This window comes from Lepisma saccharinum, chromosome 15 (genome assembly GCF_977018435.1).
Source record: "Lepisma saccharinum chromosome 15, izLepSacc3.1, whole genome shotgun sequence".
Taxonomy (NCBI): Eukaryota; Metazoa; Arthropoda; class Insecta; order Zygentoma; family Lepismatidae; genus Lepisma; species Lepisma saccharinum.
This window is the reverse complement of record NC_139243.1, coordinates 56,363,318-56,388,810: the sequence shown is the minus strand read 5'-3', so window position 1 is coordinate 56,388,810 and position 25,493 is coordinate 56,363,318. Positions and strand designations below refer to the sequence as shown.

The following is a 25,493-nucleotide window of genomic DNA, read 5'->3' as shown; positions in this document are numbered from 1 at the left end:
GTAAGAAACGAAGCCCCGTGATTTTAAACGTTTAAAACAAGTTGTATTAAATATTCCAGTATTTCCACTGCAATTTACACGCACTCTTTGTTACTTTTGGCTGCTTAGCAGGGCGAAAACGGGTTAAACCGCTCTAGGCGACATCTGTACTATCTGGAATGAACAAACAAGACAATGGCATCCACATCAATGGAATCGAGAGAAACGAATGGATAAGCAGTCTTGAAAACATGTTTTACAAGTTGGCTTGCAAGCTTCGGGGCAAACCATGACAATTTTTACTCATGCTACTATGTAGGCCGAGGTTTCACTCTTACAACGCCCTGTCGAGTAGCAATTCCAACGCAATAAATAAGCGATTGAAGGAAGCAATCAACATGAAACATTGAACCTTCCTCTTTTATTTGTTTAGAAAACAAGCTGCACTGTATCCACAGCACATAATCTGTTCATGAACCTGTTTCGAATAGTTGACAATCGCCTCGCGTTATCTCTGGCACGTGCGATCTGTCGGAATAACCGGGCAGGTACGATAAATGATGCCAGACGTTAACTAGCGCCACGACGGAACAGTCATGCGTTCTCTCGGTGTGATCGCGTTGATCGCGTTAGTGTTTTTCGCCGAGTGCTTAGTGGGCGAACAGAATGTATCTGGCAACGATGCCGAAAAGCAGAAGATTCTCGAGAATATCAACGAAAGGTATGCAAGCGAATGCAATAAGAAAACGATAGCAAGATGGAATTACCTCACCAACCCTACAGACGTGACAGAGAAAGAATGGGTACGTTAGCTTTTGTGTTATTTCTCCTTTACTTAAAGTTACATGTTTGAAGAAATTAGTGACAGTGCTGAATAGGGTCGCGGTGGGCTATAGCCCCCAGAAAAGCAGTTGTGCCCTCTTCCTTGGTCACCTAGTTTGTCGGAAAACATTTTGAATAGATATGGCAGATTAGTCGGTAATCATCGACCATGGTGTCAAAATACGAACCTACCACGAGCAGTAATTGTATATATTTTGAGAATGCGTACAGCTGACGTATAAATAATGAACACAGGACGTCTGCAAGTTGTGCCTTCAACTTCTTGCCAATGCGGGGAAGCTTTGCAATCAATTAACTATTTATTTATTCAATCCCATTTACGGCAACACCATCGCGAATCTTTACATAAAAACTTGCAACGCACAAAAATCCCGTTTCCGATATCCATATAAACACTTATTTCTGAACCTAAAACTACAATTATGTGGATATTGTGTCAGCAGCGCCGACTTGTCAAAATTATTGGGGGACGGACCTCTGATCACTGAAATAAATGAATGAATGACTCACTCCCTCCCTTTTTAAAAATAAAAATTACGTCCTCGTATAGCAGTTTTTAAGCAGCTATTATATTCCTCATGCAAATGAAATGTAACATGAAAAAGTTTAGAAAATGTTTCAAAGTCTCTTATGTCTTTTGTGTCCGCTCATTTGTTTTTTTAGATAACAATTAACATTTTTATTGAAAAGTATGTATTTACATGAATAAGCCAACATAACAGTTTTATGCCGGCCTCAGTAGCCGAGCGTGTTGGGTGGTCGACTCAACTCGCTTTGATCCGCAGGTCACGGGTTCGAGTCCCGGAGAGGGCATGGGTGTGTTTTAATGTCCGCAACAGACCTGTAAAGAAAGCACATGTGACGGGTGCAAATAACCTTAGTGTTGACGTACTCATAAAATAACGAATATTTACAATATTTAACAGTTTTATTTAATTACCTATATACATAAATGCTAACACAAATAGCAGGAAAATAGTTTTTCTTTATTGTTCTTGCTGCAATATTTTACTTTTTAAATTTAATTTTGCAATAATAAAAAAACACTTAGCATATACACTAAGATATAAAGTGATATACGTAACAAAAACATATGAACATGATTTCAAAATAAAGCATAAGTTGCTGTACGCACTAGCAATAATGCCTTTGATCATAACCGTTCCCGCTTCCGCAATACAGACTTTTCATAAGCTTTCCTTCCGTACTTTGCTGCAAGCCAGTGTTCAATAAACTCAAAGACTAGAATAGCTCTCCCCTTATTCTTTGGACTAGAGGAAGAGATTTTGAGGATAGTAACCAAATATCGTACATATCAATATTGCCTGAAACTCGTGTTTACGAGCTCAAATTGTTCAGAATTCACTAAACAACATACTGGTATAATTGTCATAACACCTCGTTTTTCTAAAACTTTTTTTTAGTAAAAATGTTAACAATACTCATAATTATATACTTAGTATATAGTAATAAGACATGTGTTTTGTTGTCTCCGGTCATAGCCCCCCCCCCCCCAAAGTTGATGGTTTAGCGGTGGTCTCATCAACCCCCCAAATTTGATAATCTAGAACATTTCAAATGTATATTTAAAGTTAAGTTCATGTGGCACAATTCAGAGTAAACTTTACAAGAGAAGCAAAATAATACATTAGATCATCTTGATCAAAATTATTTGGAGGGGCTCTGCCCCCACATGGTTAACATGTAGAAGGCTCGAGCCCCTCCCCCCCCCCCAAGCCCCATGGAGTCGGCGCCTATGTATTGTGTAGTATTGCCCGTAAACATAACTTCACATAAATACGCGTATGTTCATAACCTCCAGAATAAACGATACAAAAATAATCCACAAAATCTCACTTTATCATGAGAACAGAAAGGTATTAATTCTGAGAATATATTTCCTTGAGGAAAGTGAAATAGCAAGATCAAGGACAATAAATCCAGTACTCGGCAACTTTGGCTAGAAATCGCTAAAAGGCGGTGTGAGCCAATAAAAGAAGACGACATTGTCTCGGTCTTGTCTCGATTGGTAAACGCTGAATTTGTTCTCAGTCCCGGCTGGGGTTTATCATAACCAATAGCATACACGGCGTGTGAATGCACAGGCTTTCACAGTATATAGAGGTCATTGAGACAAACAACTTTACTCAATAACGTTTATCTCTTGGTTGCCTTGTTTCAAGGCAAATAGCCCTCGAAAATGGAATTTTATCATGAACAGGCTTAAAAAGGCGGCACGGGGTTACAATTACCACTAGTGGGTTGATTTGGACTTGGTATATATAATACTCTGGTAGATATTCATTTATCTGAAGGGCCGGCCGCATAGGCGTGCACACGTGGGCAAGGAGGGCACTTGCCCCCCCTAATTATAGACGTTCGCAGATTTTTTTCACGGAGGGACAAGCAAGGCATTTTTCCATGGGGCATATTACGTCAATAATAGTGTTGCACCCTAAAAAAAACAACAACTTGAATTTAAAATTATCGCATTAATGTAAATTACTATGACCGAATTCAAATTATACTTTTGAAATATATACTTTTAAGTTGAAATTCGATTTCTAAGGGGAGGTGTGTCCATCCTTGCCCCTTCCAGAAGTCTATGTCCCTACATTATTACACTTTCACCTAGAAATTTAGTGTGGAAGAATTTTATCCCCGTTGTTAAACGATACTCGTATTGCCCCCTCCCCAACCTTGGATCAATTCTAGGGGGACAAACATTGGGTTAAAAGAAAGCAAGTCTAGTAGAATCTAAGAGTAGCAGGACAAGAGCACCTTGCAGGGGGGTACATAGGAGTAATGCCCCCTCCTCCATATAAAGTTTTATACAAATAAAAATACATTTTGTAAAATTTTCTTGCTCGCTTCGCTCGCAATATCTGCTTTTCTTACAGTCTTGTCAAGTTAAGAGCCGTAGCTAGGGGGAGGCGGGAGTGGCCCTGGGCGCCGAAATGATGCAAAAGAGTGCCATAGCGGCCCATGAAGTTTTTTGTGCCATATTAAATCAATATTGTTTTCAATTTGCCATTTTTTTTTATCTACAAATGTTCTTGCAGGGCTTCGCTCGCAATTTTATTGTTTTCTGTTATGCATTGTAAATTACCAGAAAGGGAAGTTATAAATAGTTTTGTCTTAAGTGCTTGAACACAATTGTTTGGAGGAAAAGGACATCACATTCCACAGACAATTTATTTATTCCGTATGGTGCCTCTATGTTGCTGCATTATATATACATATACCCATGATGCGATGAAACTCAAACAGTGAGATAAAATGAGTTTTTTTCCCGACTGAACTTTCGTCAAGGTTTGCCCCCCCCCCCCCCCTAATCAGAGGGTCTGCGCACGCCTATGGTCGACCGTTGTGGCAAAGTGGTTAGTACAGTAAGGTCCTAGTTTCGAATCCCTCCCTCCTCATCCTTTCGTCATATCTTCACTCATCCTCATTGTCGCGATTAGCCAAAGGTGGCGTGAATGCGAAGTAAAATAAACAAAATCTACCAATATCTGAAGACGTACCTTAAATTTGGCTTTATTCAAGTTTTTCAACACCACACCAAGTCTCGAATGAGTTTGAGCATATAGTTTATGTTATAAATCTGCTTTATGAACATCGGGAGTGTACCTATAGTTTAAAGTGGGATCCGAACTGCTATCAACCTCCACCGGCTATCGAACCCGACACCCCTTGATTACAAGGAAGTCTCGAAGAAGGCAAGAGATTCGGACACTCAGTCTTGTTTTCTCAACCAAATTGATTAACTGGCTTGTAACGACCGTTAATTAGAGTCCAATAGTAAGGCGTTACGTGCTATGAATCTAAAAGTAACGCCCAACGGTTACCTTGTTACACAATAAGGATATGTATATGTGCATGTTTCTTTCTCAGTGTAACTTTTCATGCACAAGTTTCAAAGCGCATTCGTCGTGGCAAATACAGGGTGCATCATAATAGAGTAAACAATTTTAAGATATACAGGGTGTGTCATAATAGAGTAAACAATTTTAAGATATACAGGGTGTGTCATAATAGAGTAAACATTTTTAAGATATACAGGTTGTGTCATAATAGAGTAAACATTTTTAAGATATACAGGTTGTGTCATAATAGAGTAAACAATTGTAAGATATACAGGGTGTGTCATAATATAGTAAACAATTTGAAGAATTAATTTCGACTAAACTATATGGAATACAGTGATATTTGTGATATATCAATCAGTAACGCTTCCAATTTCTATTAATGTCTACAAATGTTCAATGTGGCTTCCACCAGTTATGCGATACATCGAAATTCTAGTTCTTGTCACACTTTTCCCAATAACTCCTCGTCCACCAAAATAAGGGTATTTCTCACACTCTAATTTAGCTGTTGCACATTCTGTGGCACACGTGGTATATACACTTTGTCTTTCACAAAGCCCTAATTGCCGAAGTCTAGGGGTGTAAGGTCTGTGGACCTGTGATAGTCACCATTTTGTTTAACACTACGCCAACGACACAATGGTAGTGATTACAAAAGTCTTGCACATGAAAACAAAACTTGAAGATTTCAACAATCCTCATTTTTGTATTTCAGTTTTTTTTAAACAATAAACCTGGTAAGTTTTTAACCCAATTACGATACACACTGTAGATCGTCCAGTTCTGAATTTATTGCTAATTGCAAAGTAACGAAATAACATTATAACTCTTCATGTACTTTGTGATAACGGAGTTGGAGTAACGTGCTACTTAACTCTGGTATCACAAATCATAGACCAAACTGATCACCCGCACGCAAGAGCAAGGAAAATAGATGTTGTACAGCAGGTTTTCATAACAGGATTTGTGTGTAATGTTGGTAAATATGTAGCGTATTGCAGTACACGAATTGTCTTACGAAGACTAATTGATTACGTTTTATTTACTTCGCATTTCTGCCACTTTTTGGCTAATCACGAAGCAGCGGCGGCGCCAAGATTAATCATCTAGGGGCGCTGAGAGGGCACGGAAATAAAATTATGGGGCGCGTTGTTGAAAATAAAGAATACATGAAATATTCATGCATGCATTAGTTACTACTTAAATACCTATTAACTACTAGGCTTCTATGAGAAATAAGCCAATGAAACTCAACTATACCCGTGACTTGCTTCATTTTTACATGCTTTGTCCATAACACCCAAATGTTTCGTAATGTGAAACGAAGAAAGTTTGCTCAAGACAGGCCAATGACATATTGTATCTTACAAGAGAAGAACCAATTCTCAACAACAATGCTGACGAAACAAAGATAACAGCTGTTCTTGTTAGTAGAGCCTGCCGTCAATAAGAACATAAATGCGGCTTATATTGATTGTTGTGTACATTAATAACGGCCTCACTTCAACGCTTAACATTTTAGTCTGAATGGTAATTGGTTTATTTTTCGTCGCCCTTCTTCCGATTTTGGCTAATACGGCAACGTGGTTTAATTGAAACCATGACGTATTATGACATTGCAAGAGATAATAGTGTTTTAGGTTGAAAATAGGTTTTTAAGAACGGGTGCTCAAGGTGGTGCGGGAGAAAAGTAAAGGGTGTTTACGCCGCCCCTGTCGCTAAGATGAGGTTGAATTGTGATCGTAATAATCCACAAATAATGGAAATACATTAATACAAAGAACTTCCAAATCCCGGACACTAGCTATCATGTTCCAGACAGGAACTCGACAATAAGGAATGCAGTGTCAGATATTACCTAAGCTTTAGTGGGTCACCAAAGGCGTAAACAGGTGTAACCGAGGAAGAAGTTGCAGGTGACTGACTCGGCATTGCTTAGTAAAATCCATCGCAATAAATATCTAGGACTATGGGGATCATTAGGCAGTTTTGAGCTATCAGTAAGAGGGTGCAGGATTACGATCGCAAAGTCTAGTAGAAGGAGAGTGATGTCTGAGCACTCAGACTAGCACCGCAAACGGACACCTCGTTTGTTAACCAGTCCGTAGTTCGACACCTCGAAGGAAAACTTCAATACAGTGAGAGACAGGTATTTCCTTTTACCATGCTGATCCAGTCTTAGAGGGTATGAAATCCAAGTGTTCTGTTTGTCATTCAGCATGTATGTGTTAGAGTCAGATTATTTTCATAACAACCCCAGCTGACCGCGCGAGTCCAGTTAATGAGCCTCCCAACAGTCCAGAGCGCGAGTAACAGGGGTAACTATAGGTGCTGGGTTGAGATGACGTAAGCTGATCGGTTGTTGATTGGTGGTTTCTGGAGCTATGACTCGCTCCCAAGCTGCTAATGCATAACAGCCACGGATGTTACGAAAGTAATCTCACTCTACCTCTCGCACGTCATCGTTGAGCTCCCTATGAGCAGCGAGTATGCCATCATCGAGGATGAGTGATGATTGAGCTACGCCACCCAGATTCGATCCCAGTTCCTTTAGGAACGTTACGATATGATGAAATTGACTCACAAGGAACACCAATGTCCAGGCCGTGATTCGAACCCCGGGACCATTGGAGTCGTAGCGCGCTGTGCTAACCCCTCCGCCGCGACTCTTACGAAGATATCACATCGAAGTGGAAAGCGACACATGTCGTCTGATAATCAACCAATGAAGAACCACATTACGACGACGTAACACGCCGCAGAAGCATTTGATTGGTCGCTCTTCAAGTGTCAGGCGACATGTCACTTGTCGCATCAATGTGAAAGCTTTCTTTGCATCCGTTTGCCTCATTCCGCCTCGAGGCGCTAGCATATTGGGTACTCCACACATAATCTTCTCCAACTAAAGTTCTGCTTTCTAATCCTGGTCCTAGAGACCTTTCGTCAAATTCATCTTTCTCTCTATTTTGTTATTTGGCGTCGCTTTTTCTACTACTTTTGACTAATCGAAGCGTTGAAGATAATTTAATTTGGTTCATGTTTGGCTAATCGCGAAGAAGATGATGAGTGATGATATCATGAATGATGATATGAGGAATGTGATGAAGGGACTCTCATAAAGAACACACATGAGCAAGACTGTATTCCAACCCTGTATTCCAAGACTGTATTCCAATACCTTTCAAATATTTCACTTAAACCGTTATTTACTGTATAGAATGCAGCTGTAAAATTTGGTAATGGATTTGTCAATATTATGTTTGAACTTTTCTTAAATAATCTCCATGAGTAAATGGGTTACAGTGATTGAAAAATAATCTGCAACTTTATATTCCCCGTGGTAGACTCAGATTGTTTCCATAGTAATCCTGGCCATTCTGTGTTTGTTGCTTGGGAGTGAGTCATAACTCCCGATGCAACCAATAAACTCGTGAGTTGATGACGTCATCTCAGCGCACCACCTATCTCTAACCTTCTACGCTGTTGATAGGCTGGATGGCTGGATAGACTCTCGCCGTCAGCTGAAGATGCTCCCTAACTAATCACACTATATCAGATTGTTTCTAGACGCACTTTACTATTTTCCACCAGGTAATTCCCACCTATATATTTTCTGACATTTTCAATTGATCAGATCAATTGTCAATTATCTATATTGGTTGTTTCTTGTAGTTGAAGATAGAGGGCATTGTTTGATACAAAGGTCAACTCACTCATTTGTTTAAAAAGAGCAGATAAGATATTTTACTGATCTCAAATGCATTAATTAGAAACAATGCGATAATCGAGATAAGGTTATGACAGATACGTTAACTAACTTAAAAATGCTTTGGCCTATTTACCCTCACAAAGTACTTTTAATGTAAAAAAGAATGAAACCTAACTAACCTAACCTAACCTAACTAAACTACACGAAGTTGTAGAACAGAGCCTACTATGCTAATGAAGTCGTACTAAAGCTGGTTTTACGGTAACTTGGGCCTATTCTTTAACATGGCTTTAGAATCCCCCCTTAAGTGGAATAAAAGTGGCACTAACTACCAAAAATAACCGAGTTATGAAAAGGTTACTTTAGAGCGATTGTATTGTTTCCAATTATACTTGTAGCTCTTGTCCAGTCTTACGGCGGACGCTCTACATGTTGGTGAAGGAAGTAGGGAAGCGACCAATCCAGCGCAATAAGAAACGTAGCAGCCTGTAGAACGAGGTGCGTGTAGTACTTCCTCCCGCCACTTCGTAACCGTCGGCGCCACCGCTGTTGCCTGGTTGGTCTGCGGCGTATTCTCCGCTCCCCACTTCCCTTGCCAGCATGTAGAGCGCTCGCCGTAAGATTAGACACGGGGCTATAGTACCCGATAATTGATTGACTGGTATGGTTTTATCTTACTGAGCTTTACGACCACTTTTGATTAATCCCAAAGATGAGGATGAGAGATATATGATGAAATAGATGAAGGGACACTCACAAAGAACACCCATGCCCAGGCCGGGACTCGAACCCGGAACTCCTAGCGTCGCAACGCACTGTGCTAACCACTCCGCCACGGAGGATGGGTTGATAATTGAGATCTACTTTCCTCGTGGTGCTCTAATTTAATACAAACAATTCAATTTAATTGAAGGTTAATGGATTAAGCAGATCAATACTAAAATAAAGCCCGTAAACAATAAAACTAATGATGGAAACATAGTACTTTATTTGCAGAAAATGTGTTAAATAACTAAGTAATTCTCATTGTACTTTTATTGCTTATGCAAAGTATATGCTCTTTAAATATAGTATATAATGCGTGTAAACTGCGTAAATATTTTAAATTCTGTAAGATTTTCTTTCCTTCATTCAACTAATGGAAATTATTAAACAGCTAGTGACATCTAGACTTAACATTGTTAACTAGGTTTCAGATGGGGATATGGAGGTAGAAATGTTCAGATTCTACGCCAAAATAGTACAGCTATGGGCACTAGAAATACCGATATATTTCGATAACTATATCGATCTATTGGCATTATCGATAACTCAATATTTGGTTGCGTCGTTTTTGCCACTGGTCAGTTAGGTTAATAGTTTAATGCCGATAAATTAATGATTATGTTTGATTATGATTAGTACAATGGAGCTTATCGCTGTTAGGCAGTACACTGAGCTCCAACTTTGGTTTGGGGTGTATGGGGTAACCCTTTCCGAAGACACCCGAATGTCAACTTCCCTTCCAAGTAGTGCACCCTGGACTGCATTTTGCAGACTAACGAGGCTTTGGCGTCTGGACTTAGAGCCAGTATAATCTCTGTGGGGCTGGTGATGTGTCGTCCCTATATGTGATTGCCTCTTTAATCTAATCATTACTCATCCTCATCTTTGAGATTAGCCAGAAGTGCCAAAAGCGAAGTAAAATGAACTAAATTGATGATTCAACCAACTAAATTTGTATTATGTTTGTGTCATTAAGATTGAGCAGCGTGAAGGATATATTTGTATGTAAGTTCAAATGATGGTCATCTGGTTGGTGACCTAATGAAATAGTGGCGGCGCCAATAGCGGACAGTTGGACCTATGCCCTCCCCTTGAACCTTCCACCCCCACCCCCCAAGCAAACAAGATGAACTACATAGATACATAAATGTTATTTTAACACAAATATGCATCTTGTATGGTATTTAGTGATATATACAGGGTGTATCATAGGTAATAGCGCAAACTGACACAGTTGAAAGTACACGATAATAGAAGCAAAAAAAGTCTCAGTAAACATTGGTCTGCAAACGAGCCGTTTTCGAGATAATTGCGAATGTGTGGTTACAAGCCGCCACTGACTTCACTGTTTGTAAACCTCGTCCTAGTTGGTAAAATGCTAATAAGAAAAGTCATTGGAGATCTCATTGCTTTTAGTGAACATTCTACTTACTTTAACGAACGTTAGTATGTTACATGTTGCAATTACTGTACACTCGTACCTGTTAAAGCAGGTGTTCAAAGTGTCATCCTTCCATCTGGATGCAATACTGTACGCTATTCCGCATTGAGTTTCGAATTCTTTCGAACACCCCCTGTTCAATTCGGAATTGGTCACAAGCATGTACAATTCTCTGTATTGATTGTATCCATCCTGTTTGATTACAACGCCACCTCTTGGAAATGTTCTGTTTTGTAAACAAAGAGCAAACCTCGGAACGCGCAAGGAGTAAAGCACTCGGCGTTTACAAAATGCAATCAGTGACGGCTTCTAACCACACATTCGCACACATTATTAGCAGTTTACCAACTAGGACGACGTTTACAAACAGTGAAGTCAGTGGCGGCTTGTAACCACACATTCGAAATTATCTCGAAAACGGCTCGTTTGCAGACCCATGTTTACTAAGACTTTTTTGCTTCTATTATCGTGTACTTTCAACAGTGTCAGTTTGCGCTATTACTTATGATACACCCTGTATATTTGATTTCAATTGTTAATCGGAGTTGCTTTTCTTCCACTTCTGGGCAATCGCGACGATGAGGATGCGTGATGATATGATAAAATTAATGAAGGAACACTCACAAACAACACCCTACATAGGCTGGGATTTTAACCTTGGATCTTCGGCCGGACCGGAGTAGTTAGGACATCGCGCTACGACGCCAGGGGTCCCGGGTTCGAATTCTGGCCTGGGCATTGGTGTTTGTGAGTGTCCATTCATCAATATCATCACTCATCTTCGCAAATTAGCCAAAAGTGGCACAAGAAGCGAAGTAAAATAAAGCAAATCAATCAATCTAACCTTGGATCCCTGAAGTCGAAGAGCACTATGCTAACTACTACGCCACGGAGGCCAGCTAGTGTTAATTGTTCCTGCCCCCTGATTATTCTGACATCGTCACTTTAACAAAAAAAAATCATTTTTTCTCAATATAAATTGATTTTATAACTGTAAAGTCAGGAAGTAAATTGGACCAATGTGAAAATAAAAGTGTACTGACAAAATACAGATGTCACTGAGTCGTTATTGTTTCTTAACACGATTGTACCTTTTCTATTCAAACACACAACTCATCAGCTTGATTTTATTTGTTTTAATCAATTTAATAACAATAACAGTTAGTTATAATGTGCTGTTGTGTAATAAATATTTGCTAATCCCAATAAATGTTTGAAATCTGTCACTCTCTAACTTGAACCGATCTTAGTTTTATTGATGTCGAGCTTGAAACTTACAGACGCATTGTATTACTCCAGCGAGGTTCGTGAATAGAGAACAAAAAAATAGCACTGCGTAACAAAAAAGAAAGGTATACCAAAACGTGCCAATCCACAATTGAATAGAAAGGAAATGAGATCCATTTCCCCATAGGCTTAATGGGTCTCAGAACTTTCATGTTTTCCCGGTAGATAGCTCTATTTTACCAAGGTCAAACAAATCTGCGGTTACAGGTTAGTAGTTCTTCCTTACAAGGCTTAACAGAAGGTTAAATGTTGTTCAGTTTGTCCTTCAGATAGCATATTCCTGGTTCTTTTGGAAGAATAGCTTTGGCAAATGTTTTAATTGGCTAATAGGTGGGCATACAGTTCCAATTGAAATACTTAACAGACAAAAAGGTTCTTTACGGTCCAGAACCCATTTACGCTTCCTGATTTTCTCTCCTGGACCGGAATTCAATTTATTTAAAATTCCTGGATCTTTAACAACCCTGGTTCAAAGTAAGTATCTGGCCACTATGCATCTCCATCGGGTATTGAACTCGTAATCCCTTGATTACAAGGCGACGACATAATTACAACACCAGGAGGCCCTGCTGTGGTTAAAATAAAAATATAAAATGCAATGTTAACTTGGAAGAAAACGCCACACTAATGATTATTTTGCCGCGACGACACCTATTTTACAGTATACCCCCGCATCGTTGTTCACTAGACACCACCTTGTCCGGGTCTTATCGAGAGTGCTAACCACTCCGCCAAGGAGGTCGGTAAAAAACATTATGAGTGGAAGTGGAATGGTGGGTTTGGAAGAAACATAATTAGCATTTAATAACATTTTTTTAGTGTATTTAAAGACAGAAAGTGTTTTTTTTTTCGTTACGCAACTAAGCTCCAAAATGTTTTCATTAACTACAGTTTATAAAATAAGCTTTCACCTGTCGCCGAAGTTGTATCAGAGTTAGTATATGTCGTCTTCATGCAAAGATAGGCTAATCGGGACTGGACCTACAGTTTAAAGTGGGATCCGATTCACTGCGCATTGTGCCTCCACCGGATATAGAACCCGAGACCTCTTGATTACAATACGATGTTATATCGTATCACACTACAAGATTTGAATGTGCAAATAATGATAAATGTAAATTTCTCAGCCGATACACTCAGGAGAGGTTCACCCAGATATTCTTCCTCATTACGCCACTGGACAGAACGAGATTATGCATAGTGGGTGTAGGAGGAACGGATATGTGTGTGTATACAGTCACACTTCAACGTTTCTGAACAAACATCCTTGTTTAAAACGTTTGTTTTAAGAAAATATTGTGCTTAGACTAATCGCGACTGAACCTACAGTTTACCGTTGAATTTGACCAACTGTGCACGGTGCCTCCACCAGGGATCGAACCCAAAACCCCTCGAATACAAGGCAAGGGTGTAACAACTACGCCATGGGGAAGGCTCTCTTGTTCAAAGTGGATTCAGTTTCCTGTTGGGAGTTCCCTTCGTTCAGGAAGCTATCTATATTGAGTGACACTTAACGTACGTCGAAACTGCGGGTGTGACATGTACTCAGGGATAACAACACTTAGTTTCAAAGTTGTGTTGTTGTCAAACTATAACAGAATCAGGGTGACATTGCATTGACAGATGAACATATCACACTGCCCTCTGTTGCAACACTGCACGTTACGACGCCAGGAGTCCCGGGTTTGAACCCCGTCCTGGGCATTCATGTTCGTTGTGAGTTTCGGTTCATCAACTTCATCACGTGCATATCCATCCTTATCTTCGCGATTCGCCAAAAGGGGCAGAAAAGCTACGTAAAATAAATCAAACCAATCAATTGCCGTATCACCTAAATATACCATGGCCCGGGTGCGGGTGGGTAAATTGACTCCTAAATATGTTATTTCCGATGCTGCTTTTAAAACTTCCCTTGCGTACATAAAACATGTTGTTGGCCACAATTAAATTAATATACGAGGGGTGATTAAAACGTTTGGTGAGATCCATGGGACAAATTTAAGTAAATCAAACTTGTTTTTCTTCAATTTACTGACTTAATTAACATGCCCCATTGTCATTAGGGCCTACTGATACAAACTCTGAAGCAGAATCTCAGGAAAGCATCCAGAGTTTCCACAAAATTATTTGATGGTTGCCAAACCTACCAGTTTTCGCCTAGATATCGAGATATATCTTCGAAACGCGTAACTATCCCGGTTTTTAACCCAGGAGCGAAATACCTGTTGTTTTTTTAGTAATTTCAATTTTGTCATTGTCAGTAGTGCAAGAAATGATGAGGTTAGAAATATATTTTCGGAAGATGATGGGAGTAAAATCCACAATGTAAGAGAATTCAACATTCTATGGGAAATGTCAACGAAATTATTCCGTTCCGTACGGGGTACAATGCTGCAGTACAAAACGTTTTCTGTCCAATTATTAGTTGGTCTAATGAAAGAAAAGTAATGTTAGTTCTGATTTAGCGAAGGTTACTATTGTGTTGAAAACTCAATTCGGTCTTATCATCATCGGAATTTCTTACTTAATTTACTTACTCTCTAGCATTCTTAAACCCGAAGGTATATGGCTGCCGTAAAACAAGCATTTCATCTGTCCCTATCCTCGGTAAGATCAATCCAATCTTTTCCATCCTTGCCGATTTCCTTTAGGTCCATCTCAACGTTATCCTTCCGTCTTCTTCTTGGCCTTCGTACAAGTCTCTTACCATCAGGTTTCCCAACAAGAATCCTGTAAACTCTTCTTTTCTCTCCCATTCGTGCTCGGAATTTCTTGTTTTTTTAATATCAGTTAAGTATGGCATTTAATTCATGCATGCGATCAATGAAACAAAGCACGGTCAAAGTGCTTTTTGTGTAGTTACGAAATGCAACTACCTGCAAAAAGATACGTTTGGGCTGTTATATTATACACCCAGAATGAAAATTAAGAGTTGTTTGTTACATTTCAAAAGCACTTCTTTTCTCGAGTCTCCGTCTCCCTTTCTCTTTCCCCCTCCCTCTTCCCCTTTCTTTCCCTCATTCTCTCTCTACCATCCCACTTATTCCCTTCTCTCTGTTTCCCTGCCTTTCTCGCTATTTTCCTTCTCTCTTGTTTGTCTTCCCCCTTTCTCTCTCTCTCTCTCTCTCTCTCTCTCTCTCTTTCTCTCTTCCTCCTTTCTCCTCTCTCTTTCCCATATCTCAGCCGAATCCTGTGGCCGAGTGGTTAGCACATCGCGCTGCGACGCCAAGGCTCCCGAGTTCGAATCCCGCTCGGGCTTGGTTGTTCGTGAATGTCCATTTCATCATTTCATCACTCATCCCCATCTTCACAAATTAGCTAAGAGACACAAAACGCGAAGTAAAACAAAATAAATCACAAATCACCATATCTCTTCCCTTTCTCTCTTGCTTCTTCTCCTCTCTCTTCTCTCTTTCCCTCTCTATCTTTCTCTTCTCTCTTCCCATCTTACTTCCCCCTCTTTCCCACCATCTCTTTATTCCCCCGCTCTCTCTTCCACTCATCTCTCGCCATATCAGTCTTTCCCCTTCTCTCTGCTTCACTCCAATTCTCGCTCTTTCCCCTCTCTCTTTTTCTGTCTTCCCGTCTCTATCTATTTCTCTTTTCCCTTTTCGCTTCCTCACATCTGTGCCCTCTCTCTCTTCTCCCTCTTTCGCTCTTCCTCTTTCTACCTCTCTCTCCCCCTCTATCTCTTTCTCTTTCCCTCTCTCTTTCTCTCTCTCTCTCTCTCTCTGTCCTTCCTCTTTCCTTCTCTGCTTATCTTTCTTCCCCTTTCATACTTCTATGTCCCATTCATTCTCTACCTGGTTTTGTAGCTTCTCCTTTGAAAACATTGAATGATGCCACTAGCGGGGAAGGCGTCTCCAGAAGAGGAGCGGGGGGCCATCCGCAGTACCACCCCTCTCCTCCATTTGACAATCGATTTGACACCGAGAAGAACTTTTAAATAAGACAATTGCCTTCCACGTACACCCTATGTATTTTGGTACAGCGAGGGAAGCTCCAGCTGTTATCGGCTTTCTCGATTTTTCCTGTAGATCTGGTTTATTTTACTTCGCATTTCTGCCACTTTTGGATAATCGCGACGATGAGGATGAGTGACGATGAGGTGAAACCGGAGAATAGACACTCAGAAATTGTCATGCCCAGGCTGGGAGTCGAACCCGGAACCCCTGATGTCGTAGCGCGCTGTGCTAACCACTACGCCACGATGGACGGCTCTGCTTTCTCTAATATATGAGCATAAAAAGTACATGCATTTCATCAGAAATTTCATTTGTGAATCATTTTTTTCGTGAGAACACTCTTGTATCTTGTGAGTGACCAGTAAATACTTGAGAGCATGAACAATGACACTGATAGACCGAGGTCTCTTCGAAAACAACACTTCAGTTCCTAGTGTGGAAACAAGGTTTCTCTGACCTGAATTCCACCTGCACGTGTTCTTTAATCGCCGTCGGTATCTAGTGGAAGTTCCCCGGAGGACTTTTCCATTACGTCGATGTTGGGCGCCAAATATGTTTATATACAGGGTGCTCACAAACTCATGCTGTAAATTTGGAAACTGGACGCGTTAAGATTAAAAGTTATAGAATAATGCATCATTGATTGGTTGATTTGATTTATTTGACTCAGGCCACTTTTGGCTAATTGCAAATGAGATGATATGATGTAACTGATGAAGGGAAACTCACAAAGAACGACCATGCCCAGACAGGATTTCAAACCCTTAAGCGCCTTGTACAGTCAACGGCAAAGATAATAGTAGGCAAATTGTCCATCACTATGTTCATTACTTTTTTATTCTACACCATGAGCTGGTTTAAGGAGTGAAAATCAGGTATTGTCCTCTGTTTATTGACGTCTTTATTTCAATTCATTATCATCACATTGTGTGACAAAGACTGAATGAAAATTGTGATGGGCAATTCGCCTACTGTTTCTTTCGCTGTTGGATGTACACGATCTAATTAATCAAGTACAAGTCGTTGAATTGAACGTAATTGAAAATCGTTGAACAGCGTTCTTATTGGAAATCTTGAATGGTCTGAAATTGCTCACGTACACGATCAAAGAAACTTGGACAAGTTCACATTTGACCAACAGGTGGCAGTGTGTACGGCATGGAAAGAAATAAACAGACCAGCGATTAGCCGTAACAGAGATATTTTTTATTTCCAAAGGAAGAAGTAGGACATATTGGAAACTCGAAAGATGTGTGATGTTGATGTACTTTCTCGAGTCCGCTTTAGCCGGAAGCATAAATGATAAGTAAATGCTTCAAATAATCTTATACAGTACTTTACACGAAAGAATTTCATGGAACATGTCGGTTAGCTTTGCGATTGCAATGTATAATATACACAGCACGAAAGGCACGTTGAGTTACACAACCTATGGTAAGTGCACGGTGTTTACAATCGAAATAACTAAAACATTCTTCCATACGTGTACAGTAAACGATATACAGTATGTATGTAACCAGTGCCATTCATTTGTACCTAAAACAATTTAATACGAAACTTTATTCCTCTCGGTTGAATAGTTATCGTCTTTTAAAAATGTGAAGTGATACATCGTTTACATCTCACGCGGCCGCCATTACATCCGCTAGAGGTCGCTTTTCGATAATCTATTTCATGTGCTCTGATTGGATGAAAGTCAGGCTTGGATCGTTAATTAGAACCACTCGTAAATAGAAATTCTTTGACCGAACCTTGAATCCAATGAGAAAAATGACGTTGTCTCTGATGTCATATCATTCTCTCCTCTCATCCAGGGTTGTTAAAGGTTCAGGAAACCATAAATTCTAATAGGTTCTATTAGGTTCCGCTGCAGGACCTGAAATTTATTCCTCGCCCAATTTAAATTCGGTCCAATTTGCGTATTATTTCATTCAAAAAAGGTTGCTGGACCGAATTTAAATTGAGCCCAAAAAAAGGTTCCTGGACGTATTTAAATTCATCCGGGAAAAACATTCCTGGACCGTATTTAAATTGAGCCGGAATATAGGGTCCTGGACCGAATTTTAATTCAGTCTGTAAAAACGTTCCTGGATCGTATTTAAATTGATCTGGAAAAAAGGTTCCTGGACCGAATTGAAAAACCTTACAGATAAAAAGGTTCTTTACGGTCCAGAACCCATTTACGCTTGCTGATTTTCTCTCCTGGACCGGAATTGAATTTATTTAAAATTCCTGGACCTGTGATAACCATGCTTTAATCCCACTCTTTAGGCCCATCTAGTTGGCTGCACTTTCTGACTCTCTCTGGAGTCGGGAGTATGGTTGGTTACACGGTACAACACCGACTCGTCTGCTTCGTTGATTTGGTGTCAAGTAGTGTATTTGGTGTCTGCACCGTTTGCACTACGTTCTGGAGCGCTGTAGTGTGTGGTCTATGGTCACCAGGGACGTAGCTAGGTTGATCGGTTTGGGGGGGGGGGGGCCCAAATGTCAGAAAAATCTCTATCAAATCATTAAGAAAATTAACAACAACCAACATTATGTATGTATGTGGGTATGTATGTGTATATACATATATATATGTGTGAGAGTGAGATAGAGAGAATGAGAGACAGACAGACGTTGCTAAATTAAAAATCATCTCTCATATACACACGCACGCCACTCACCATCGTACGCAGGATGTTTTTCCGGCGGGGGGGGGGGTAGAATTGTAAAAGTGGATAATACACTCTGGTGGGTTAAAATTGTACAAAAAAATAATGATCGTGGCTTGCTTGATTGAGTTGGCGTTTTAAGCCCACTTTATGCACAGGAAGGTGATTGGACATACAGTTTAAAGTGGGATCCGAACTACTGTGTGCCTCCACTGGGATCTGAAACCGGGAACCCTTGATTACAAGCGGTGACGTTACCACTGCGCCATCGGCGAGGCCGGTAATGGTGGCTTGCTTGATTGATTGATTTTACTTCGCTTTTGGCTAATTGCGAAGATCAAGATGAGTGGTGATATGATGAAATTGATGAATGGACACTCAACAAACACCCATGCTCAGACCAGAATTCGAACTCGGGACCCCTGGCGTCGTAGCGCATTGTGCTAACCACTCCGTCACGGGGGCAGCTAATGGGGGTTTGCATTTTCCACTTCTTTTTTCTCTCTTAGGTTACCAGTTCAAATTCTCTGACAGACCGACACCGAACAGCGGCCTATTTATTTTATTTGTGAAACAAAGTTTCTACCGATTTCCTGTCATAAACTATTTCTGGAAAGAGTAAATTCGTGATTCTATTGTATTCAAGCTGACAGAGAAAAATTTGAGGGTGTACCACCCCGCACACTTGTATTTAGGGTGTGACGAAATTGAGGAAGGATGAAATTAAATGGACAGACCTTCGACCAAAGAGAATGGGATACATCCCATTCTCTCTGCCGTCGGCATTCAGAGCCAGAAGGTCCACTGGGCTCTTTTCCGCCCTTTTGTGTTTACAACCGCGGGAGGGTTTCTCTGACATCAAGATAAAACTGCCTTCCGAGTATCTTATACTTCAGTACTACAAAGCACGTAGTGGTGCTGTTTCTTAGAGTAATGAGCAAGGGTGTAGATTTATAGACGCTAAAAACTTTTAAAACGGCAGGTAAATAGGCACCCAACATGATAAAAATACATGTATGCACTTGATGGCACAAGTGTTGACTTCATTGTTTTGGTATTTTATTGTATTTTTCTTATATTTGCGTCACTTTATTTGCATTCGGTTAATCGCAACGAATATGATGAATAGTAGCTAGATGAAATTGCTGATATGGAAAATGCTTTATGCAAAGAAAATAATAATAATATGAAGAAGAAATGTCAATTTCAGCATATTGCAGGGAAGAACTTGGAAACTGTGGATACATTTACTGCTTTTGCTTCATTATTATCCTCCCCTTTTATTCCTACGATAATATCTAGTTCTCAAAAACTGGCTTTAATCGCGGCGTTGAGGACGAATGATGATAAAATGAAAGGACAATCACGATGGAACATTGACAAGACAAGGCAGAACCCGTCATAGGATTTTACACTGGCTGTGGCTCCACATGCTAGGGTTTCAAATGCGGTGATGGATCTGTAATATGGGAATTTAACTCCAATAATTCCTCTGCTGGGTATCTCATGTATAGAGCCCGGAAGTTCAGGCATTTATTTTCGTTAAAATAGGCAGGCAAAAAGGCATTTATAATGTGGAAAATAGGCACTAAAAATGAAAAAAAAAGGCAAAATAAATCGAAGAAAGGCACATTTGGAAGTCGCTTACTTTTATCTATAATTTCTGGCAAAATGTTAAAATCTACATTGGGAAGAGCATTTCATTTTTCTCCATCTTGATTGCACATAACTACAAGGTGTTTTTTTAAGTTCTCAACATTCATAGATAGTCGTCTGTCAGAGAGAATGTTTTTCATAATAGAAAATGATCTTTCTACTTCGACAGAAGTTATTGGAGCATACATAAAAACAGGCTAATGTAGCTGGACTCATTTTGGTAACAGCATTTTCACCTTTTAGTTAGAATATCACAAATTGTTTTCAATTGTTTCAAGTCCTCATTTGCACTCACTACCCGTTTGCATTTTTCCGCAACAGCTGACCCCTTTTCTCCTGGCAATTCCATCATTTGCTGCATAGATTCCTCGTAGATTTTCATGGATGCTATAATTGTAATTGTCTCTGGCAATGCACCATAATGCAAAAATAAACTTGAATAGCACAGGAGTTTTTCCACTTTAAGAATTGAAGCCGCTTCATTTTCTGGAAGAGCATCTATCACCTCACTTATTTTTTCAAGGATGTTAGCATAATATACAGGGTTAGTCAAAAGTATCGGGACAGGCCAGTAACAACGAGACCCGTGGACGGAGGAAAATCACATGTTTCAAGTGGGTATTGGTGAGGAAACTGCATTGAATGGGGGTGTGGCCATCATGGTAGCCATCTTGGATTCCGCCATATTGGATATCACACAATATTTTCAAATGGAAAGGGGTATGTATGACACATCAATTTAGGCTAGAATCGTCCCAAATGACAATCCGAACTCAGTTTGGACCTATCACCATTCGTGGAAAAGATAGGGTGTACTACGTTAGACTGCAAAAAATGAGATTTGTTTGAAAGAATTGTTTACTGTATTCTTGTGGGTAACTGTACACTGCAAGTAAACAGGAAAACATGACATTGACTTACATAATGCCTCAAAGCAAGTGCTCACACTGCTTCCCGTCGACTGTCTGACAATACTATGCCAACCGGTCGTAAAAACTGCAAGGTACATGTTGTAGCATATTCCAAGAAAGTCCTCTTGTTTTGTCCACAATGCGATTCTGTAGATCATTCAGGGAGTGTGGTTTGGTGCGATACACTTTGTCCTTCATGTGCTCCCATAGGAAGTAATCCAGGGGTGATAGATCGGGAGATCGGTTTTCCTCAGTTCCCCCAGGCGAATGCCGGGATGGTACCTTACTTCGAGGCTGTGACTTCTACTTCTCTTCGTTTATTCCTTTCCTGCCTGTAGTCCTTTTCCCGGGTTGCTTTGATAGTTTGTTGAAAACAACATAATATCGCAAATCACCGAATTAAAGAATGCCAGTCTAAACAATCCTTCCTTACAACAGAATAACATACTCTTTGTAGCTAACAATCCTATTTGCGAATTAAGAGCATCAGGTACGTATTTGTTTCACTTTCCCTTCCACGGACAGCAGTAACAGTATTCGTCTGGATATGGACTCTACCTGTACACATCCCTTGTAGATTGTGGTCAACTTCCTCGAAGGTCAGTTGCATTTGTTATCGTCGTTGCGAACGTTCTGCATGTCGCTCATGTTGGGGAGTGTTGTGCAAAAGAAAGGAGATTTGTGTCCGTGTCAGTGGTCAAAATGGAGCTCAGTGAACGAGAACGTATTACGTTATTAATGATGCGTGGCTATGGAGATTGCAAGCGATCGTATACCGAGGTGCGACAGTTATTTAATGCTACATTCCCTGAAAGTAACCCAATTTCGAAATCAACCGTCGAAAGAACCATTCGACGTTTTGCAGCAAGTGGATGTGTTAAAGACTGTGTGCGATCAGGAAGGCCGAAATCATGTAGCGACCAGGCAGTTTCTTTGGATGTGTTACAATCTTTTGTGTTACATGGACCATGGACAACCAGCGTTGCCAACATGCTGGACATTTCCCAGTGTTCAGTGCAACGAATTTAAGTGCGCAGTAAGTTTAAACCCTACAAAGTGAGTTTAGGCACGAACTGACGAAAGATGACTTTGATCGCCGTATTAAATTTTGCGAAGTAATGATGCGAAATATAGATAACGGTAGTATTCACCTCAATGGCATTGCATTCTCTGATGAAGCGACATTTATGTTAAACGGACATGTGAACCGACATAACTGCCACTAATGCCACTAATGAAAACCCGCATTGGATGATGGTACAGTGGGATCCATGAGTATTACCGTGCAAATTGTCCATCACCATGTTCGTTCACTTTATTTGACCCAATAAGAGCTTCAGAAATTAAAAGAAAACTCAAAACAAACTGTTGACAACTTCTGTACCAGCATACATAAAAATGCATCGCTTAAAAACACATAGGATGTAAGAAAAAAATTAATAAAAATAGTCATGGACAATTTGCAGGTTAATACTCATGGATCCCATTGTACATCATACCCAGTATCCACATAAATTGAATGTTTGGGTAGGAATGATAAGAGGCATCATTCTTGGCCCTTTCTTCATTGACGGCAATCTGACAGGTGAGATATATTTGACAATGCTTCGTGAGCAGTTTGTTCCTGCCATCCAAGTGTCGACACGGGACTTTAATCGTGTTTAGTTCCAACAGAACGGAGCGCCGCCACACTATGGACGGGGTGTTCGATAATACTTACATGAAACCTTTCCAACCGATGGAATGGAAGACGACGTATGATCGAATGGCCTGTAAGATCTCCCGATCTATCACCCCTGGATTACTTCCTATGGGAGCACATGAAGGACAAAGTGTATCGAACCAAATCACACTCCCTGAATGATCTACAGAATCGCATTGTGGACGAAACAAGAGGACTTTCTCGGGATATGCTACAACGTGCACTTTGCAGTTTTTACGATCGGTTGACATAGTATTGTCAGACAGTCGACGGGAAGCAGTGTGAGCACTTGCTTTGAGGCATTATGTAAGTCAATGTCATGTTTTCTTGTTCATGCCCTCTGTGATTTGCAGTGTACAGTTACGCACAAGAATACAGTAAACAATTCTTTCAAACAAATCTCATTTTTTGCAGTCTAACGTAGTACACCCTATCTCATCCACGAATGGCGATAGGTCCAAAATGAGTTCTGATTGTCATTTGTGGGACGATTCTAGCCTAAATTGATGTGTCATACATATCCCTTTCCATTTGAAAATATTGTGTGATATCCAATATGGCGGAATCCAAGATGGCTACCATGATATCCACACCCCCATTCAATGCAGTTTCCTCACCAATACTCACTTGCAACATGTGATTTTCCTCCGTCCACGGGTCTCGTTGTTACTGGCCTGTCCCGATACTTTTGACTAACTCTGTATAGCTGCTGATATCCAGGTTCCCCATCTGGTCAAGACTGGTTGCAGAGGTAAACTAAGCTCAGAAATCAACTTCCTTAAATTTTCGGGTTCGAGAGGGAGATTTTAGAAATATCTTCTTTGTGTTCGAAATCAACCTGTCCACTTCAGCAGTCAATCATGCACAAGGAAATGTTAACCGAAAGGCAATATCCTAACTCAGCATGAAATACTTTTTCTCACACTTTTCTCCTTCAGCAATGTTGAAACATGCGTGAGTTCAATATTACTTAAATAAGGCGAAAATTATTCACATAATAAACGGAAGAAAAATAAATGCCAACAACGTTTTTTGGGAGAAAAATAATTTATATACACATTTTTTTTAAAAAAATGGTCAAATTTCATTGAAAAAGGCAAAAAAAGGCATTATAATTAAAAATAGGCAGTGGGGTCCCAAATAGGCTAAATAGGCAAAATGAAAAGGCTTCTAAAACATTCGAAACAACATAAGAAACGTATATCCGGAAAATTTTTATCAATATATGCAGTAGATAAAAAGAGGCATTTTGCCAAACTTCCGGGCTCTACTCATGTATATAGTTTAAACCACAATCGAACTTAGCACCTTTTATTTCAAGGCGATCGTGTTATCCACTACCCTTTGAGGAGGTCCCTGTCTGGTTGTGAATTTCAACAATGATGACGTTGGATAACAAATTGTAGAACTAAATATTTGATGGCACTGGATATAACAGATTTCGCACAGTTATTGGCTAATTTTATTTTTATGTGTGAGTCGAACGTGGCTTTTTATGCACCCAGCGATGCTACTTTCCTTCAGCCTACTTTTACAGCTTATTACAAAATTCCGCTTCCGACGTGTAAGCGGAATACGCTATAAAACCAGATGCCCCAAGCTCTAACTCTGCTCAGGCATGGGTGTACCATGCTTGTCCCATCACCATTTCTTCAGTTCATCATTCATCCTCACCGCCGTGATTAACAAAAAGCAACGAAAAATAGTGTTGCCCACGAGACGAGACTTTGGCCTGTCTCGTCTCGTGGAAATGCTGTGAAATGCTGTCTCGTCTCGAAAATATTCGTTTGTCAAAGGGACACATGATCAATCTCGTCTCGTCTCGAATTTTTAAAAGCCTGTCCCGTCTCGTCCCGTGGGCAACACTAACGAAAAATAACCAACCTAGAAATGGAACTAGAAAACGTTCTCTCGAAATTGCACAAGTTGAGTACACTACCCCATGGGAAGAAGATTTCCGCTTCTATGAGTAATGATTGATTGACTTGCTCTATTTTACTTCGCTTTTTGTGCCCTTTTGACTAATTTGCGAAGATGAGGATGAGTGATGATATGATGATATTGATGAATGGACACTCACAAACATCCATGCTCAGGCCAGGATTTGAACGCAGGACCCCTGGCGTTCGTAGCGCGATGTGCTAACCACTCCGCCATCTTCCTTGAGTAATTATACAAATGATAACAGAAAGCGCTTTAAAATTGGAAAAACTATTATATCTACAGCGTGTATATCATTGTTAGTAATTTCGTACATACGTCGTTATCTTCTATAAAAGAGGGGTGGGTGGCTTATTCTTCATTATAGCGATGTGTTAGCAGAAATCTCCCTCCCTCTGAAGTTTTATCTTGCAACTTCTATCACACTCACCACACTATGACTGTCTCCGTAATCTGAGACAGGAATGAAAATTGTTTCCAAAGAGCTCCGGAAGGAGTAACGTCGATCCCTTACCAGTCAATCGGCCCGAATTTTGATCTGGCAGGGAGGAAAAGTACGTTTTCAATAGACCTCCGAATTCCCTTAACGGGACGGGCTATAAAATCATTAGCGGCAACTCCTGCGTTGCATCTGTTTTCGACAGGCAAGCAGTAGAAGAATGAGTACAAGTCTTTATGGCGTGGGAAATTTGGGAGCAGTGTTTCAAACTGTAAGCAAAATTTACTGAAGAACAATTTTGTAATATTTGCCATCAAATTAAAATTTCC

At 40.1% G+C, this 25,493-nt stretch overlaps 1 protein-coding gene across 1 annotated transcript in view; it reads left to right on the top strand.

Annotated features, from left to right (window-relative positions):
• The first annotated feature begins 486 nt into the window (after positions 1-486).
• LOC145999712 (angiotensin-converting enzyme-like) overlaps positions 487-25,493 on the top strand; it is a 292,863-nt gene continuing 267,856 nt past the window's right edge. Inside the window, exon 1 of the mRNA XM_083136993.1 lies at positions 487-782. Within this exon, the coding sequence (XP_082993119.1) occupies positions 576-782 (207 nt within the window). The 5' untranslated portion in view covers positions 487-575. The remainder of the gene's footprint in view (positions 783-25,493) is intronic.